General features: G+C 45.7%; 1 protein-coding gene across 1 annotated transcript; it reads right to left on the bottom strand.

Annotated features, from left to right (window-relative positions):
• Positions 1-764: 764 nt before the first annotated feature.
• On the bottom strand, positions 765-2,398 carry LOC123352609 (E3 ubiquitin-protein ligase TRIM23-like). Its single transcript, XM_044992993.1, has one exon. The coding sequence runs from the start codon at positions 1,936-1,938 to the stop codon at positions 1,252-1,254; it is 687 nt and encodes a 228-aa protein (XP_044848928.1). The 5' UTR covers positions 1,939-2,398; the 3' UTR covers positions 765-1,251.
• Positions 2,399-20,782: the final 18,384 nt, after the last annotated feature.

Genomic DNA, 20,782 nt, shown 5'->3' with positions numbered 1-20,782 from the left:
TTGACTAGTGGCTGTAATCCATGGTGTTACCCTGTGCTCTGCTCCATATGGCAGAGCTGCAGCAGGCTTATATAGTGTTCTGTGTCAATGGGCTGACTTTACAGCTAAGCCATGTCTGCTGATTGCTAACAGGAATCCAGACACATCTCTGTAGTTCATGCATTTAACGTCTGCTGGGGGGAACGTTATCGTTCATGTTCCCAGCAAACTGTACACTCTGCATGCCAGGGACCAACAAAACAGGAATGAAGTTGGGCTGCACAGAAATCTAAATGAACCACCACCCAGTCCTAGGAACAAAAACAGGGCAGGCCACCCTGGTCAGAGAAGGAGCTGGCAGGGGGCTCTGTACTCAGGGCCTGGCAGGCAGCAAAGCCTCAGGCTCCTCAGTACAAGACATACTCATCCTCACCACACATAGTAAGAGAACGCCTGCCCAAGCAGCTGGGCCAGAGCCTCAAAGCATTCCAGGTGTCTTAACTGCCACTGCCCACAATGACCAGAACTGCTCTGTCCCAGCAGATACAGGCAGGGCCTTCCCTTGAGACTTAGCCGCAAGTGGAGAGGGACGGGGGATAAGCCCATGGCACAGACACTGCAGCCTGAAGGGGAAGTGGGCAGGGTTGCAGGTCTGGTAATGGCAGTTTTCTGCCTGGGCTGGAGGCTTGGCTGCTCCGGGTTCCCTTTCCCTGTTTGCAGGGGTGGCCCGGGCTCTCGTGGCTCTAGTGGCTACTGTTCTGCCCCATGTGGCGCTCACAGAGACCCAGCACGCCAGGGTGGAGGTGAGTGAGAAGCTGCCTTTATTTCTTCTTACCATCTTGCTCTCAACAACCACCAAAGGGGTCTCTCCAGATGGTCCCAGGCCCGGGGAGCCTCCCCACAATGCCTGGCCCCCCACCCCCAACCACACACACAGCCCGGGCCAGCCACTGTCACTTCTGTTCGAAACACAAATATTCATATTAGGGCTTGTGCTGGATGGCTGTAGGCAAATCCTCTGGCACCCACGCTGAACCCACCTTGCGTGCCCAGAACCGAGGACACCACACACGTGGTTCAGCGAGGCTCTGGGTGGAGGCCACCACGTTTGGGCTACTGCAGGGGTCTCAGGTCAGAGCTCAGCTGATCCATCTGAAAAGGCCTCTCCCCATTGCTCCATCAGCAGCCTGGCTTCCTGCCACCATGGCTACCGGGTCAGTTCTGTCTGGGCTGGTTCCAGCTGCCCCTCCTGCTGCACCCCCAGGTCCTGGCCTACTTCAGGAACACCAGCAGAAAGAAGACGGAGATGATGAGGATGAGGATGCCCATGGCAAAGCACAGGCGCAGATTCTCCACCGAGGAGATGGGTGGTTGAGCATCCACGGACGCTGCTTGGCCCGGGAGCCCCACCATGAAAGCATTCTGCACCTCCTGCATGTGGAGCCCGCTCCAGGCCCTGGGGCTGCCCGGCACCGCCAAGCCGTACGGGGAGACCACGCTGCTTATGGTGAAGATGGACGAATGGGTCACGTAGTTAAACTCCATGTCCAGGGAGAGAGAGGAAGCGCTTGTGGAGTACTCCGAGGTGCTGGGGGCCGCCTCGTCCTCCTCCTTCTCCTCCCTCTCCTCCACCCCTGGGGCTGAGCTGGCCCCCGCCAGGACCCCAGGGCTGCGCAGGCTGCACGGGGCCGATGCCTCCCGCAGAATGTCCTCGTCGTTCTGCAGGGCCTGCAACCCCTGCTCGGGCACCAGGGTCACCGTCCTGCAGAAGGGGCAGACCACAAAGGAGATGGCCCGGGCCTGGCAGACCAGCTTCCTGAGGCAGGAGAGGCACAGCGAGTGGTGGCACAGCAGCAGCTTCGGCACCCGCCACTTGGAAGCCGCTTTGTAGGCCTCGTAGCAAATCCCACACTCCCTGGCACACACGTCAAGCAGGATGTCAGCAGGAGCCAGCGCCATGAGGCCTGGGCAGGGACCTGCTGCCTTGGGACCTGGCCTGGGGAACAGCAGGGTTCTCGCTGAGCTTGCTGGCTCAGGCCGTTACTGAGGGCCCATCCCCAGGGCTGCAGGAGCTGGACTGGCCTTGGATCCCACACCAGAGGAGCTGGGTGCTGAGGAAAGTTGCCCCCAGGGATGAAATCAGCCAGTAAAAGAGTCCTGGCTGTCCTACTGGCTGTCTGGGTCCTCGGATCCTGCCCTGAGCCAGCCCCTAGCTGCAGGGAGCGCAAAGTCCCCAAGGTGAGCCAAAGCCCACACAGGCAGCAGAAGCAGGAACGGCGTGGCTGCCTCAGCTCCTCGCTATGACCCACCTGTGCTGGCAACAGCCCTGGGGAGCCAGCGGTGCCCTGCAATGGAGAGACCTGCCTGGAGAAGCCAAGGTGCTTTCTGAGCCCAGCAGGAGCAGTCTACTTATGTAGCCTTCAACCTCCTGGCCGGCTGCACTGTAGTCACTGAATAACAGGCCAGCACTCAGTCTGGGGAGTTCCACACTGCTGGGTACTGTTTGCACTGAGATAAAGGCTGGGAACGGGAATGGCTGGTCACTTGCTTAGCCAGGCTACACCCTGGCTGAACTTTAATCACTAATTGATGATCTGCTAAGAGCAGGACCTCTCATGTTTGGTGCCTCCCCTCCTTAGCAGGGGCCATAGTCTGCCACGACTCCTGGGGATGGGAGCAGACCATGGCCCAGCAGCGCTCCAGAAGAAAGTGCTGACCAAATAAATGTAATAAAATGTGTGGTATGGTTAGAGACCCATGGCTGGAAGGAAGAGTTTCCCACATCCCCGATAACTGTCTCCAGTCCCACTGTTAACAACAAGGCGTACAAATGCCTGCCTGCATTGGAATTGCTGGGATGTTCTTCTCTCCAAGGACATTTGGTCCAGTTTGGGTCCTGTCCCAAAGGCAGAGCAAGAGGCATTTTATCAGTACAGGTCTTTCTCCAACTATTACTTTCTAGCATGCTGAGTCAGCAGACAGCAGCCCCTGGCATTGGCCCTAAGAGCTCATTGTGTCACTAGTTAAAGAACAGGGCAGCAACTTAATGAATAGCAATAGCTAATGAGAGTCCTGATCACCAGCAGAGGCTGTTTGCTAAATTGTCTCCACCAGGACCATCAGAATGTTCCTTTCAGGAGATGCCCAGATGGTGCCAAGCCCTGCCATTCCTGAGATTTGTCACGTCCCCTTTTAGCCTTGGGCTTTTATTTTTATAGTCAATGTGCTAACCTGGTTTTGAACCACCCCTTTAACTACCTGTGCAGGCAGTGCTGTGTTGTTGTGAGTTATTAGCTAACTTGATTAAAAATCCCAGCCTTCTCACCCTTGTGACCTTGGAGAGTGGATGTCCTGGTGTCTGTCTCCTCTGAACAGGTGACATTCCCTACCTAGACGGAGCTATTCCAAGGCCAGAAGGGACAGGGGTGATCATAATGCACAGGCCACAGGATCCCTTAACTACTTCCTGTTTATTCTAGAGCAGATCTTTTAGAAAAACATCCAGTATTGATTTAGAAATTGCGACTAATGGAGAATCCTCCATGACTCGGTAAAGTATTGCAGTGAGTAACTGCCTTCATTAATAAACGCTTGTGTATTATTTCCAATCTGACTTTGGCTAGTCTTGCCAACAAGTTAAAGAAGTATGGGTTGGATGGATGGATGGACTATAAGGTGGATAGAAAGCTGGCTAGATCGTTGGTCTCAACAGGTAGCAATTAATGGCTCCATGTCTAGTTGGCAGCCGGTATCAAGTGGAGTGCCCCAAGGGTCGGTCCTGGGGCTGGTTTTGTTCAATATCTTTATTAATGATCTGGAGGATGGCGTGAATTTCACCCTCAGCAACTTTCCAGGTGACACTAAACAGGGAGGAGTGGTAGATACGCTGGAGGGTAGATAGATAGATAGGATACAGAGGGACCTTGAAAAATTAGAGGATTGGGCCAAAAGAAATCAGAGGTACAAGGACAAGTGTAGAGTCCTGTACTTAGGAAAGAAGAATCCCATGCATTGCTACAAACTAGGGACCGAGTGGCTAGGCAGCACTGCTGTTGCAAAGGACCTAGGCGTTATGGTGTATGAGAAGCTGGATATGAGTCAACAGTGTGCTCTTATTGCCAAGAAGGCTAACGGCATTTTGGGCAGTATAAGTAGGGGCATTGCCAGCATACTGAGGGACATGATCATTCCCCTCTCTTTGGCATTGGAGTACTGTGTCCAGTTTTGGGCCCCACACTACAAGAAGGATGTGGAAAAATTGGAAAGAGTCCAGCGAAGGGCAACAAAAATGATTAGGGGGTTGGAGCACATGACTTATGAGGAGAGGCTGAGGGAACTGGGATTGTTTAGTCTGCAGAAGAGCAGAATGAGGGGGGATTTGATAGCTGCTTTCAAGTACCTGAAAGGGGGTTCCAAAGAGGATGGATCTAGACTGTTCTCAGTGGTACCTGATGACAGAACAAGTAGTAATGGTCTCAAGTTTCAGTGGGGGTCGGAAAGGGTTAGGTTGGCTATTAGGAAAAAAAATTCACTGGGAAGGTGGTGAAGCCCTGGAATGGGTTACCTAGGGAGGTGCCTGGTTTTGGCATTTGGATTCTCACCACTAAGCATGATTCTCACTCTGACCACTATGTCTGGTCTCCTGACGTGTTCTGGCTGGTTTGTGGTTTAACCATATGCTAAGTTCCGTGTAACCTTGTGCATGTCTTTGTGAGTAAACCAAGTATCACCAATAATCAGTGCATGTTATAGCACAGCGCTTCTCAAACTGTGGGTCGGGACTTCTTTTTAATATGGTCGTCAGGACTGGTGTTAGACTTGCTTGGGCCCAGGGCTGAAGCCCTGGGATCAGGTTACAGCCCCCCACCCCCAACCTGGGCCTGAAGCCCTTGGGTTTCGACTTTGACCCCTTCTGGCCCACGGGAGTTAGGGCTCGTGTGGGTTCAGGTTTCGATTCCCCCTCCTGGCTCACATAGTAATTTTTGTTGTCATAAGGGGGTCATGGTGCAATGAAGTTTCAGACTTGAACTTGTTATAGCAAGTTCTTATCTTTCTTTACTATCGTTTGCTGTCCTAATGCCATGTAGTCCAGCTCTGTTAATTGGCTTACCATATCTGCCACAAATCTTTTCAGTCATATCTCCCATTATCAGGATCATAGCTTGATCAGACCTCTCATCTACAATGCTATCTTGCTGTTGATAAAGCTGTCCTCTTCTCCTGCTTCTGTTTGTGTATGTAGCAGCAGCTCCCAGTTATGCATAATTTATTGTAGTTAATAGTAAACCTTGCTATAACAATCTGCTCACACATCGTTTTCCAGCTGTTCAATGAAGTAACTGTTCTCTTGTCCACTGCTATAGCAATCTTATCGCTATGCTTCACTTGTCCACTTGACTGTACAGAGTAAAGGACAATGTAATTTCTGAGTGTCAGCTTTCCTGTGTTGCAGCAAGGGAGAGTTGTAACTTCCTTAACTCCTCTGTTACTAGCTGAGCCTGGCCTGACACAGAGTTCTATCATTCCAACTGTAATGTTCTCTGAAATCTATGACCATTTCTATTTGTTAGCTGATCAGAATCCATATAAATCAGTTTGGTTTGCAGCACTGTTTCTATAACAAGTGCGTTTCAAATGGGATTACCAACTGGCCTGCTAGGGACAGGCATTAGCAGTTCCACCCTCATCTGCTTGCCTTCCAAAAGCATTGCACAAAGCAGTGAATAAATCACAACTATTGGACAAGCAAAAATTTTGGAAGGCAGGGGCTCAACAACTAGAGGAGGCATCAAGAAAACAATATACAAAAAGGTTAAATTGAATGGAAACACAATCAGGCCAACGATGAAAGCATTGAGAACAAATGTCAAATAGGTGCTGAGAGTATGGAAGGAGCATTTTGACAAAGTGCTGAACCTTATTCATCCAGATGCAAGCATTTTAGACATCCTAGAAAACAGGGCACCTTGCAAAGCAAGGCTAAGTGGATATCAGCACTGAACTGAAATCAAAAGAGTAAATAGGAAGCGCAGTGAAGCCATTAGAAAATGAGAGCTGCAGGAGTATACAATATAACTGCTGAGCTAATAAAAGCCAGTGGGACGAATGCTATTAGCATTAGAAAAAATATCCAAGAAGGTACGGGAGCAAGAGCTACTAGCTGAATGATACAACTACTCTTGTAGACAATCAGGAAGAAACGAGTTAATTATAGTGTTGTAAGCTTATTGTGAGTACTGGGAAAAATCACGATGAAAGCAGTTATTAGCAGATTAAGGCCAATTTTAGAGGCAGTAGTAGACAAGGAACAGCGTGGTTTAGACCAGGCCAAAGTTGCATTAATCAGACATTCATGCTCAGATAGTTAATGGTGGGGGGAAATGAGAATGGGGATTAAAGATATTTGCAGTTTTGTTGACTTTACAAGCATTTGATTCAGTTTGGAGGGAATGAATTATGGAAAGTAGCAAAGTTATATGGAGTTCCAGATACGATAACTGCAATTATATAAGCTATGTACTAAAATTCATTGGTAGAAAATTTAAGCAGCTGGCTCAAGTCAAATGATGTAAGATATTCTCTTCTCTGTCATGGAGAATTGGTGTAGTCAACTTGGTTTTACAATAAATTCCAAGAAGATAAGTGGTTGCATGTTGGAAAAGGAACACCAGATAGTACTGAAACAGAGTCATAGAATCAGTAAAATTTTGTATGGCCCCAGGAAGTTTGATTAGTGCCAATGGAAGTTAAAAGGAGGTGTGTCTTAACTATGAGTGTTGCACAGAAACTGATGACATTATGGACTGATAAAAATATTGTTTAGTAACAAAGTGAAAATTTGTCAAAGCAGTGTACTAACAACATTAGTCTATGGCCTGGGAGCAACTGTGTTAAATGAAAGAGACATCGGAAGGCTGGAGGAAGTCCTGAATGGGCTGGTGGTATAGTCCTGAATGGCTATAGACTACTGGAACGCCCCCCCTAGTGTGACCTCGCACAAACGTGTGGAGGATGCCATTTGGCTCTACAAAATGGTGTCTTCCCTGTGGCATGATCTTGCACGTATGGGAAGTGTGAGATGATGCTGTGAGGAGGGTGCCATTTTGAAAGAGAAATAGCATCCTCTGTGCACCAAAAGTGCTGGAATGCTGTTCCGGCTCTGCTACACCTCGGGATACTGCAGAAGACAAACAGATGATAGGATGCCAAAGAAAGTGCACACAGCCAAGGTCAAGCCAAGCTAGAGCTGACCATCAGCTAGATGTTAGGACAGCATATGCAAAGACATGACCAGGCTGGGCTTAATGAAGGAACAAAGCCATGAATGAATAACAATGCTGAATTGCTCCTTCTTTCTGTAAAGATGCTTAAGGATGAAAAGGAGGTTTTATGCCTTAGCAATTCTGATACAAAAACTAGAACAACGCCGCCTTTTATCTCCTCTTCCTCTTTGAATACCTGTGACGTGGCTTTCCCCCTCCCTGCTGGAATGCTTGTGCGATGAATGGGCTGCTTAAACAGCTGGAAGATCAGAAGAGCTCCCAGCTAGGCAAGGTGTCTGGGACTCTAATTAGGCAGCGGTCAGCCACTCAGTGCATGGACACTGTCCAAGGTGGAGTGTGACCAACCAGATGAGGCCATCTCTAGTCATCTCCATGAGGAGCAGATCCTTAAAAGGGGAAGGAGCCATGTGCTCAGGAGTGCACTCACAGCTTGTACCGCCTGTGAAGGCCCTTCACCCGGACCGCCTGGCCAGTGGTTCGCTGGGTTGCATTCCATAATCCGTCAGGAAGACTTACCTTTATCGCACCATCTATCGCTGCACTGTGGGACACTGACCTTGAAGGAGACTGACATATCCAGTGCCGTGCCTGTCCCGGGAGCATGAGTATGCGAGTGAGAGTGTGACGCCGCACCTTCTTTTGAGATTAGCTCTCAGTATAATAAATGTGCTGCTTTCTGCCAAATCCCGGTGAGTCATTAGTCCCCCTAAGATTACTAGCTGGCCCAATTTCGGGTAACAATATGACTCACTAACTTAGAGGTGAAAGCTGGGGTGTTGGAACAATTTGTATAGTGGAGGAGCTGTTTGAGCAATTGAACCAAACTGTAAACCGTGTATATGAGGAAAAACACTTCAAGCTAGGGGATCTGGCAGCACCCCTAGATCCAGCACTTGTTGGTGAAAGGCTCCATAAAACCAGTCACTAGAGCTAGCCAGGTCACTGTGATGGTCTCTTGTTTTGGTATTTTAAATATATAACCCTTTGTACCTATGTAGCAATTTAATCCACACAGCAAAACACTTTAGAAATGTTAAGCCCACTATGGACTCTGTTGATGATCATGTGTAGATGCTCTGGTGATGCGGAGGGTGGGGGGAAATGGAAGGGGGAAAGCAACATAAAAACCCTATCATATATAGAAAGCTTAAATCTGACAACACCCTTGTGATGTAGATAAGGGGGGTCACTTGCCCAGTTTGGAGATGGGAACAGCAACTGTTTTGTAGCACAACCGTTTGGGTAGGAAATGATGAAGAATACATTATCTAATTGAACTTAGATTAAAATGTAATTAGCTGATCTGGCCCCTGGCCAAATCACTGGAGTAAAAAAACACACACACTTACAAAATTCAGCATGGGACCCTTACTGATCACACAGGTGTGAAATTTACCTTTCATTTGAAGATGACACATTTAGCAGCACACTGCCCCTGACAGACACATTGTTGGTCACCAATCCCATAGTGACTCAGATGGGTAGAATTCATCATAGCACTGCCATTGTCTACAGCGCTTGGAGATGTCCTAGCTAAGTATTCATTGACCCAGTTATGGTTTCTGAGATCTGACATGTTCACAATACAATGCAGGATGCTACTATCTTTTCATTATCTGTTGTTTTACAAGAGGTCATTAAGACTGAGACCTAATGTGATGATCCTTCTTGGGCAATACCAGTAAATAGCCGGTCATGGGGCCTGATTTTCCCAGCCTTCTGTAATCCAGCGGTGAGTGTGTGTTACAGGTCCTAGTCTTCACCGAGCCACAAAGCAGATGAGCTGTGACAGGGTCCAGCTACAGCATTTTGTTTCTTTAGCTTAAGCTGTAGCATCTCATGCTCTTAACTCTGGAGGGCCCCAGTACATCAGCCAAGATGGTGGCCATCACACTTACATGGAATTAGCTTATATGGACTTAGTATGCTAAGATATAATTTCACTCTTCATGAAATAAAGTACTAACTGATGTAAATGAGCAAGGCAGAATCAGGCCTGTAATTATTAACAGCTTCAGGCTTGCAATTACTTAAGTATTGTCAAATTTCCGTTCTGACCACTCCGTCCAGGAAGGCTCTGCCAGCCTCCTGTTCCCAGAAGTTTTGTAACAGATTGACCACTTTGTATCTGTTCTACTCTCCTATACTGAATCGAATACTGATCTTCAGACCTGCTTGTATGTATGCAATTTCCATCTCCTGACAATAGCACCAATTCAGCAAAGCAATTGAGCACCTGCTTACGTGCCATTCAGTGCTGAAGAGGGATGGACTTAAGCATGGGTTTCAAATTAATGGTTGCATAAGAGATGCTGGTGTTTTGCTCAGTAAGGGCAAGTGGTGCAGGTACTCATTTGATGTACTCGGTGTTTTTGGAGGCAAAGGTCATGAGTTATTTTCCTGAGGTTCATTTTGCTGGGTTGTCACCTGATGTCCATTGTGTTTGCATGTATATGTTCATGACCATGGATTATTATCCAACCTCAAAATCTGGGTACTAAAGAGATAGGCTCGAATAACTGTACAACAAATCCTGCTCTCTTCTGAACTCTCTGAAGTGTAGTCAGAGAGAGAGAGAGAGAGACAGATATTATTCTTCAATTTATAGCCTCGAACCACTGATTGACACAAGGGTGGGGAATAACTATTTAATGGACTAGTCAATTGCTTTGGAAGATATCCATTTAGCAATGGGTTTACTAATATCTGCAAGCATGCTCTATTTAACTTGTTGACTACAAATCTGATGGAAATTAAGTGCTATAGAAACAGCCTTCATATCACTTTAATACCATACAATTGTCTTGCTCCTAAATTCCTGGAGCTGTCCCTTAGGCTTCTTTTTGGGGCTGGTTAGAAAATGGAGGGAAAAAATTCACAAAATGTTTAATTTTCATCAACATTTTCCAACCAAAAATGAGCTTCTCAATTCTCTGACTTGCGATAGGTCTGTTATAATAATTATCAGAAAATTTAATATTTTCGCTAGTGACTTGCTAACATATTATGCCACCAGGATAAATATGGAATAATTCTTATGAATTACCACAGATTTTCATATGGGTAACTGAAATCCAATATCGTCTTTCAGATTAGCAAAAATAAAAGAATGCTGTAGGTTTTGTGGAAGTGTACAAGATACGGATTTATAAAAACAATATGAAAACAGGTAGTTAGGCTGGGGAAAGGGGAAGTCTTATTGCAGGTGGTGGGCGTACTAGTTGTCCTTCACTCAGGAGAAATGTAAAAACAATCAATCTCTTTTGTGGAATTAGAAGCCACCACCCAAGCTGGAATAGGAGTTTAGCCATGCAGTCAAAGGGGCTTTCACTGCAATCTGAGTGCAAATGCAGGAGAATGGGAATAGAAGGGAGGGGGGGAGGAGTGTGACACCGCAGAAGCACAAAGGCGGCCCAGAGAAGTAGTTGTAGTGAGATCTCAGAAAAAGGTGAGCGAGAGAGAGAGATTTTTGGGTAGACTGCTGGATCGAAAGAGGCTTGGAATTGTGAGCAAAGAAACTATTCCTGCTGTCACTAGGGAAATTGAACTCTGTGTACATTTTTGTAAATAAACAGGATTGCATAAAAAAAACCTGACTCCATCATCAATTTATCCCCCTAGTTTAGAAACAACTCACAAGCCTCCAAATATTCACGACTTGCTAAGGTCAAAAGTGACAGTATTATGAATTCTTTTGTTTTCATGTTCTTAGGTAAAGCGTAGACCCGCTTCAGTAAAGAACCCTAAACACTGAACATTCTGTTCTGTTTGCGCACAGCTAGCTATCAGTAGATCTAGACAATAAGAGTGTTTGTTGTTACATAACACTAAGAATTCAGTTATTAGCCCAAATCATTGTATTTCTTCTCTGATTAGGCTTTAAAAATAAGCAATTAGATATTCTGTAAAGTGCTTAGGAAATTTGCATGATCAAAATCAGCATGTACTCTGTATAAATTGCTTTACCATATTGCAACCTGGTATCTACTCTTAAGAGGACAACGTTTCCTGAAGCCGTCTCATAGCACTTCATTCTAGATCTGTTTTAAGCTACTTTATGTTTCAAATATGGGTGGTATCCAGCTGTGTCAATTAATTTTTTAAAATTATGACCATGCTCTACGAGCCAAATGCTAAGAATTTGCTTATAGCAGTCATGTGCTATGATAAGCAGGGCTGCTTTCCTGGACTGTGGTTGTTATTTAGAACTCTCTTTATAATTTAGAATCAACCCCACTTCTTAAACAATTTTCCCATATCTGGGCCTCCAGGTGTGTTAACGTGAACCAGTTAATCGTTGTAAAACACATTTAAACTTGAAATGATTTGACATCAGAGTTATAACAATTTGAGAAAACACTATTCCCTTATAAATGTAGAAGGGGCTTAATTTGTGTTAATTTGCAAAGATCAGCTCTCAGGTGGGGTAAAGTGGCACAGTCTCTTTGCCTTTAATGAAATGCTATAACTTACATTAGCTGAGGGTTTGACGGTGATAAATATAAAATTATCATAGAGGCAGCCAAAATGAAGGAAATGTTTTATAGCTACAGCATGAACAATACTATTGACTTGTACCACCATCTGCTGGAAGACAGCAAAAATAAAAACAATTGGAAGTTGTTAGCTACTCCCTCGGGACAAGATTTACTCTTCTTTACACAGATCTGGGCCCTAGTCAGAGGGAACATACCCATGTAATCGAGGAGCAGCATTTGGCCTAACTGAGTACAGTCTCTCAGCTAGGCCTGTCTTTTTATCATGTCCATCCATATAGTAGAAGAGTAGCTGTCCTATGTCATACAAGATTCATCAATATCTATATTGTTTATTCACAATGTTTTTATCTTTGTTGTACTGTTCCTTTCGAGAAATAAGAATATAGAGTCAAAATAAAATGTACTTTTTAGCCCAAATCTATGTGCCATTCCTGATCTTAATTTAACAGGACAGAGCCTCTTTCCTCTGGAATGAGGAGCCAGCTGAGACACCTACGGCAGTTGCACACATTCTACAAGGGACTCCAAAGTCAGAGCATCGGCGTTTAGTGAAGTATAGCTGCTCTCTTTGAACCTCCTGATAGATGAAATAAAGGACTGGAGGTCATCATTAAAAATAACGTAAATGGGCGTTTAATCCGCAGAGCTATGATTGCCGAATCAGGAGAGAAAAAATAAGACGGTATGTCCACTCAGGGCTTGGCATATTCACTTTATCGAGAGGTAATAAAGATTGGCCATGACGTAGAAAATCAAAATTCAAGTTTGCCAGGAAGAAAAGAGCCTGCGTAGTAGTCAACTAAGGAACGGAACAGTTCACGTAGGCAGTTACAAGAGCCTTTATTAAAATGGAGAGTTACTTTTGGCAGAGGTTGACTCAGGACTAGAGGAGGAACCACTTGGGGGGGGTCCAGAAACTCTGCTGACTTGGGAAAGTGTGTCTTTATGCAGAAGTGTGAATTGTCTCAGTAGATTCTGATGTGTTTTTATCCCTTAGGCAAAAATATCTAAAACAGGGAATATAAAGTACACAGGCTTTACAAACCCGCACCACTAGGTGGAAGCAGATACTTTGAGTAGTCATTTATTGAGAAACGGTTAAAAAAAGTGAAGTAAGATTCTTGGCATTCTGCTTAAAGCCATAAGGCATACAGCTGAGCAGAGTCATCTATAGAGGTCTGGATTTTTATTTTTTTCCATATAAGAACCTGCTTAAAAAATCGCCTTAATAAATTGCGTTTTCCTCTCTCGCCTATTTGTGATGTGATGAAAAAAGATATAATTGTCTGTTTATAATAGCTACTTGAAGCAGAGAGTTAGAAAACAAGTTTGTAAAATGCTCCCGTTGATTTCCGTGCGAGTTAGGAGCCTAAATACCTTTGAGGCTCTTGACCATACTCCTTTCCAGCAAAGTGAGAGAAGCCATGTAATTAAAGCACCTACCTGGTCATCAGCAGCTTATGGGGGTAGGCCACAGTCACGTGGCTGGCATAGTGCTTGCATAGGCTTGACTGGCTAGCCTGGACATGACAGACTGAGAGGCCAACTGGAGCTCTTTGGAGAAAGGACTGCAGGAGGGCTTGAGGAAAGATTTAAAGATGAATACATTTGTGAGTGAGCAGGAGGTAACAGACAGAGCTAAAGTAAACCATTGTATTCTCTAATATCCATTCTATATTCACACACATTTAAAAACTATAGCTTAGTTGTGTGGAAGAAAACAGTCTCTTTACGCTCAGTTTGATTGCAACAAGTCAGAGACAATTTATTTTCCTGACACCTGCAAGGGGAGAGTACACTCAGACAGGGGTTCCCCGTCCCAGGCAGTCCTCCGTTAGATAAACAGGTAGGGCAAGCATTTATGCCTTTTGTTACAGACAATAATGATCAACAACCGCATCTTGTTTATACAAATTCCTTCTGATAGCTTACTTTTGTCAGCAGTTCCTGCTACAGTCTGTATTCCAGTCTTATGTAACACAAGGTCAAAAAAACAGTAGCTCTTACTCGCTTTCCACGTGCCTCAAGCACTACCAGAAATCTTGCGTTATTAAAGGTAGTGTTCGCCGGATTCTTACTCTTATTCCTAAAAGTTAAGATAGCTGTGTTCAAATTCCCTTGATCCTTTTCTCTTGCTGCCACAGCTTTAATGTTCGCCACTTATATGCCCAGAACCTCAGCTGCTGTAAACCAGTGTTGTCTGTTGACTTCACTCTAGCTGTGTTTGAGTTACACCAGTTGAGGAGTTTGTCTACAGCCTCCGGACCTGAGTTTCTAGTTAATGTTATGCTGAAGGTCTTCCTTTTCTCCCAGTTGTTTTGTGTTTATTCTGGGTCCTCATTTTGTGCTTTCTGCATCCATGGAGCCAACATCTAGCTGTGGACTCCATCAGCGAGAGGAAATTAGAACAAAAAATGCAGAAGGACTTCGCCTCTATCTCGCTGCATGAAGCTCTGCTAATATCTTAAATGCAGGATAACAAAGCGTGCGGTCACATTTCTTAGCAACACTCGTGCTCCTAAACCTACACTATTACTACAGCAGGTGTCCCATTACCTACCAGGTGTCCCATCTGCTACGGTCAATGCTTCAGATGAAGGTTGGGGGGAAGCCCCCTACACCATACTCACAGCGTACATCTAGCCAATTGTGCATGGGAGGAAATTCCTTAATGACCTCTGCAGGAAAGATCAAAACAGGGGACCTAAAGTTAGGCTTCTAAATTCATACTGAGGGGTAAGAAAGTGGCCTGATTTTCAAGAGCTACTGAGCCCCCAAAAGTTCTGAGCATAGCCAATAGGTACATCTGGGTGCTCGGGATTTTTGAAAATGAGGCCTTGACTAAGCAAATTCCTTAAACAAGTCTATTTGTCGGGTTAGAGTTAAGGATTTGATTAGGATGGTGAATCAGGGCGTTGGGGCCTTATCATGGATTTAGAAGCTTAAGTTTAGGCAGTTCTGAAAATTTTGGCCCTCAATTATTATTCTGTATGCTGTCAAAACGCATAAATGGATAGTAAAGAGGCAGATTATTTTATGTGGGGGGGGATCTACTTGAAAGGAGCAAATTTTCTTCATTACGATTTCCCCCAAACACATTGGGTAGTTCAAGAAACAAACCTGGAGGACGGAAGGAAGAGGCTTTACATGAGTCCCAGGTCTACTTCTCACAGTGTTTGGCGCCTGCAGAATCTTTACTGGCTAGTGAACTAAAGATGCCAGCACCAATTTCTACTATCAGTGGTAATCAGAAGAATCCCCTAATCTCTCCCATTCAGTAAGGCACATCTGCCCCTGTCTCCATGTCTTCCTACCCCCAAAGAGGTCCTTGCACCCCCCCAACCACGTGTCCCTCCACCGCCACTCAAACACCCACTACCCCATCCCCATGTGTTCCCCACTACCTTCAAATCCCAGTAAAACCAACGGCTGTTAGGGACACTGAACAGCTTTGAGACAATCTCACTCAACAGGAAATCATACAGTGTTAGGGTTAAATAAAGAACAATTGCAAAGGACGCGAGTCATTCAGAAGAGAGCTGATTGAAATATTTTCTTAATTATATTTATATTCATAATTTTTTCCCAAATTTGATTAAAAACAAATCTGAAAAATGTCAATGACAATTTTTAACAGGAAGTATGCAGCTAGTATTTTTGAGCCGCTAAAGAGGCGGCTGAATTTTTTTTTTGAAAGTTAAAAATGATTTTGATACTTAGCAATGTAAACAAATTAAAAATAAAGATTTTTAAATTAAACTGCCTTTTCAAACAGCTCTAATTAAGAGGTACAAGGAATGGAGGAAAAAAATCTTCAAATTATTGTACTTGAAAAAAGAGTGAGAGCTATAAAAGAGAAAAAAGCCTTTTGTGACACAAGACGCGGAAGGGAGACATAAATCATAGAATCATAGAATCTCAGGGTTGGAAGGGACCTCAGGAGGTCATCTAGTCCAACCCCCTGCTCAAAGCAGGACCAAACCCAACTAAATCATCCCAGCCAGGGCTTTGTCAAGCCTGACCTTAAAAACCTCTAAGGAAGGAGATTCCACCACCTCCCTAGGTAACCCATTCCAGTGCTTCACCACCCAATGGGTGACTCGCAATTCTGTGATAAAATTCTTCCGTTCTACTGTCATGTGACTAGCAACTGGGTGACATGTGAGGCGCTAAAGGTGAGATTTGCTGGCTTTCTAAACTTTTAGCAGAAATTGTAATGGTAAATGCTATGTGTCTGGCACTCTGTGATGATGACATTTCATGGTTGGTACTTTTGGATGGAACAGCATATCATGTAAAACATCGAAAACCCATAGCTTTATAATATTACGACATCATGGAAATTCTGTCTGTACCGCGTGTACATGGATTGTAGTTTTTAATGCACCTAACGTGCAGCTGAACACGGGATAGTGAGCTAAATTAATTACTGCTATAAGTCTAGTCTGCCCCAGTGTAGTTACAGCAGGCATGAGTTGGCCTAGAATGCATTAGTATCTGGGGAAATAGCTTACCTGGTCTAGTTGGGAGGCGCATTAGAATAGACTCCTGAAAGCAAGCTATAAATCTCGGCTCTTTACCAGGAAATATTGAGATAGGGCCGTTCATACAGTAGCCCTGTGAAAGTTGCACTCATTAGGAGTAGAAAAGGTGTGCCCGTTGGATGATATTGAATGACTTAGTAGGAACATAAATTCTGTGTCTCATCTATGCAGTTGAAGCAGACCATCATCAAAGCCTCCGTCTACATAAGGAGATGCAGTAAGATCAGATAGTTAAACAGCTCTCATGGTTCATGTATGCTTCTTGGCACAAAGAATTGAGCCTATTTGTGGTTCATGGTGAAGAATTAGCTGAACATGAACGCATGTTGTGGCCAAAAAAGCTAAAGCTCGGAGGTATAAAAAGAGGAATCTCACATAGGAGTACATTTTACCTCTAAAACTGGCACTTGTGTGACTACCGTTGGACTACAGTGTCCAGTTCTAGCGCCCACAATTCAAAAAGGGTGTTGCTAAATTGCAGAGGACAGTGACAGAAGAGCCACAGTGATTAAAGGATTAGAAAAAATGCCTTCCAGTGGTACTGTTTAGTTTAACAAACAGAAACTAAAACTGTGTGTCACAAGGTTTACTTACCCCGCATTGATTCAGCAGGGTTAATCATACTTTGTGGGCCGAGGAGGCCATGCCCCTCATCTCTGCTGGCCATGGTTCCGCTGGAACCAGGATATAAAAGAGAACTGCTCAGTTCAGTCTGGGATGGCTGCCGAAGGGAGCAGAGGTGCACTGCAGGCTCCTGGAGAGAGACTGCCAGAGCGCCAGGATTCAGCGGCCAGCTGGATTGTGGCTGCAGCCGACGCCCAGCCACCCAATGCCAGAGATGGCGGAGCGCCCACAGAATCCAGGAGACTACCAGCTGCGGAAGACCAGGTGGGAAGTAGCCTAGGTGGACTAAGCGTTGAGCCAGTTGAGGTACCAGGCTTTGACTCAGCCCATTTTGAAACTGGAAGGATCTTCACTGAGTTCGTGGCACAAACCTCTGGGGCAAGACAAGACCCTGGGCGGTCACCCTGTGGAATAGGTGGAAACCAGTGGAGAGGGGCTGGCCAGTAGGCAACACTTCCCTGCCGCAAACGGTGGATCTAGTTACTCTGGCCACTACGCCGTATTGCCCTGCTGCCAAGGGTGGTTACATTGACTCTGGCCAATAGGCTGCACTGCCATACCTAGAAGGGCAGCCCTAGTGACTCAGGTTTTGGGCTGTGGCCCCTCACCGAAGGGTGGCTGTACTGATCCCGACCATTAGACTATGCTACCCTAGTAACCAGGACTGCTGTGGTGGCTAGGCCACCCCAGATCTACTTCGATTCCTCCACAACCTGACCTTATCCTGTGATAAGATGGCTTAATTACAGTCTATAATATCATACACGAGCGAGTCCTATTTTATAATGGGCTTTTCAATCTAGCAGAGAAAGGTGTAACTTCAGCCAATTGCTACCAACTGAAGGTAGACACATATAGACTGGAAGTATGGCGTACATTTTTATGGTGAGATAATCCTTTACAAAGTGCCGGAGAGGATTCTCCTCTCTGACAATTTTTAAATCAAGATTAGTATGTTTTTCTAAAAGGATAAAGTCTATGGCCTGTGTTATAATGAGTGTCAGACTTGATGATGGCCATCATCCATTCCGGCCTTGGACTCTACGAAGCCCCTGACTCTGTTTTAGTCACTATATAGTGCTCCTTTGTCTGCCCACCATCTGCCCGTCACCCTCTGTTGCAGAGTCTGAGCCAGTCTGGTGAATAAACTAGCCCTCTACCGAATGGGACGTGTCAAGCCATCAGAAGTGCTCTGCACAACCTTGAGCTTAGGCACAGAAGATCTGAAGCATATTAACAATAAAAATCTATCGAATGATAGTGAAGAACCTTGGGACCGCCTCATGCCTAACTGATTTATGCAGGCTCAAGACTAAGCAGGTAGTGGGCTCATTTCTTAGCTAATATCAAGCTCAGTTTGTAAAGTAATTTCACCTTAAGCCGCTTATCGGGGATCTCAGAGGGCACATGGACTGTCCGCCCCCCAGGGCGGCAATTCGGCACGCTGCTTGGGGTGGCGAAAACTGTAGAGCTGGCCCTGTCTCCCCAGCAGCCAGGAACTGTTCATCACCCTGGAGCTAATACCCTCCACATCCTCCCAACGTGGGCTACCGGACCATGATGGCGGAGAAGGCACTTCTGGTGAGTGCACCTTTGTAAATACAATACAGGGTTTAAAAGAAAGTGTGTTTAATGATGCCTTTGCCCTGAAGACTTGTACAGCTACTGGAAAAGTCTGTTAACATGTCTGGGGATGGAGCGGGAATCCTCCAGGGACATCTCCATGAAGCTCTCCTGGAGGTACTCTGAAAGCCTTTGCAGAAGGTTTCTGGGTAGGGCTGCCTTATTCCGTCCTCCATGGTAGAACACTTTAACTTGCCAGGCCAGTAAGCAAGTAGTCTGGAATCATTGCAGCACAGAGCATGGCAGCAAAAGCTCCTGGGTTTTGGGTGCATTCAAGCAACATTCATTCTTTATCTCTCTGTGTTAGCCTCATGAGAGTGATATCATTCATGGGCACCTGGTTGAAATAGGGAAATTTGTTTAAGGAGACATTCAGAGGTGTCCGTTCACGCTGGACTGCTTGCGTTTGGCTTAAAGGGCTCATCCCTGATCAGAGCCACGCAGTGGGGGGGAGGATGCCGCAGTTCGAAAGCATTCCTACATGTAATGAAGGTGAAAGAAGCAGAACCCCGTGTGCCCTTAGGGCTTACAATGGCTGCCTGCAAGCTGAATTCTATTGCCCAGCCACGTGTGATGCCTCAGTCACACCAAACCGGCAGGCAGTCAGTATAAAAGGCAAAATGCGACCTTGTACTGAAAGAACATGTGCAATGTACTATGAATTGCTTGTTTCACTGAGAAACAGTCTCCCATTTGTTCTCTAAATTTATCTTTTTAAATTTTACTCTCCCTTTTTCTCCTCCTGCAAGTGCAAATGTTTCTATGCCCCCCCATCATCTCCATCCCAGAGGCTGTCCCAGCTTAGAAGGAGAAAAAAAACCACTCGGGACGACATGTTTTCAGAGGATGTTTTCTCCCGCACTGATAGGGCACAGATGAATGCGTGGAGGCAAATAATGGCAGCGTCCCGGAAAGTGTTCAATGAACGCGATGAGAGCAGGCAGGAGCATGATGAGAGCAGGCAGGATGCTCAAGCTAATGGGGGAGCAAATGGACATGCTCAGGTGTCTGGTGGATCTGATGCGGGCAGGTGCGACTCTAGGGATTTTGCCGCCCCAAGCACGGCAGGCAGGCTGCCTCCGGCGGTTTGCCTGAGGAGGGTCCACTGGTCCACTGGCACGCCTGCGGGAGGTCCACCGAACTATACAAAGGGGGTATACAAAGCGGACCCTCCACAGGCAAACCGCCGGAGGCAGCCTGCCTGCCACCCTCGCAGTGCTGGCAGAGCACCCCCCCCGCACCTTGTCGCCCCAAGCACACGCTTGGTGTGCTGGGGTCTGGAGCCGCCCCTCGTAGCTGTAGTCAAGAAACCAAGTGATTGGGCAGCTGGCCCAGCACTCCACACTGCTGAGTTTTCTTAAGCATAAGGAGATGGAAAAGGCTGCCAGAGCCTGTCATTGATGACATGACTTCCTTCCCCAGAGGGGATCAATCTTTCTTAGAGAGCTTGTTGACTGGAAAGGTAGAAGATTTCAGCCTTTACCTAAGAACATAAGAACATAAGAAAGGCCGTACAGGGTCAGACCAAAGGTCCATCTAGCCCAGTATCTGTCTACCGACAGTGGCCAATGCCAGGTGCCCCTGAGGGAGTGAACCTAACAGGCAATGATCAAGTGATCTCTCTCCTGCCATTCATCTCCATCCTCTGACGAACAGAGGCTAGGGACACCATTCTTACCCATCCTGGCTAATAGCCATTTATGGACTTAGCCACCATGAATTTATCCAGTCCCCTTTTAAACATTGTTATAGTCCTTGCCTTCACAACCTCCTCAGGTAAGGAGTTCCACAAGTTGACTGTGCGCTGCGTGAAGAAGAACTTCCTTTTATTTGTTTTAAACCTGCTGCCTATTAATTTCATTTGGTGACCCCTAGTTCTTGTATTATGGGAATAAGTAAATAACTTTTCCTTATCCACTTTCTCAACATCACTCATGATTTTATATACCTCTATCATGTCCCCCCTTAGTCTTCTCTTTTCCAAACTGAAGAGTCCTAGCCTCTTTAATCTTTCCTCATATGGGACCCTCTCTAAACCCCTAATCATTTTAGTTGCTCTTTTCTGAACCTTTTCTAGTGCTAGAATATCTTTTTTGAGGTGAGGAGACCACATCTGTACACAGTATTCGAGATGTGGGCGTACCATGGATTTATATAAGGGCAATAATATATTCTCAGTCTTATTCTCTATCCCCTTTTTAATGATTCCTAACATCCTGTTTGCTTTTTT

Source organism: Mauremys mutica, chromosome 18, assembly GCF_020497125.1.
Source record: "Mauremys mutica isolate MM-2020 ecotype Southern chromosome 18, ASM2049712v1, whole genome shotgun sequence".
NCBI lineage: Eukaryota > Metazoa > Chordata > Testudines > Geoemydidae > Mauremys > Mauremys mutica.
This window is presented reverse-complemented; position numbering and strand designations above follow the sequence as displayed.

Bases quoted from the DNA above. Each gene is read 5' to 3' on its own strand.
- LOC123352609 (XM_044992993.1), bottom strand. From the start codon at position 1,938: ATGGCGCTGGCTCCTGCTGACATCCTGCTTGACGTGTGTGCCAGGGAG.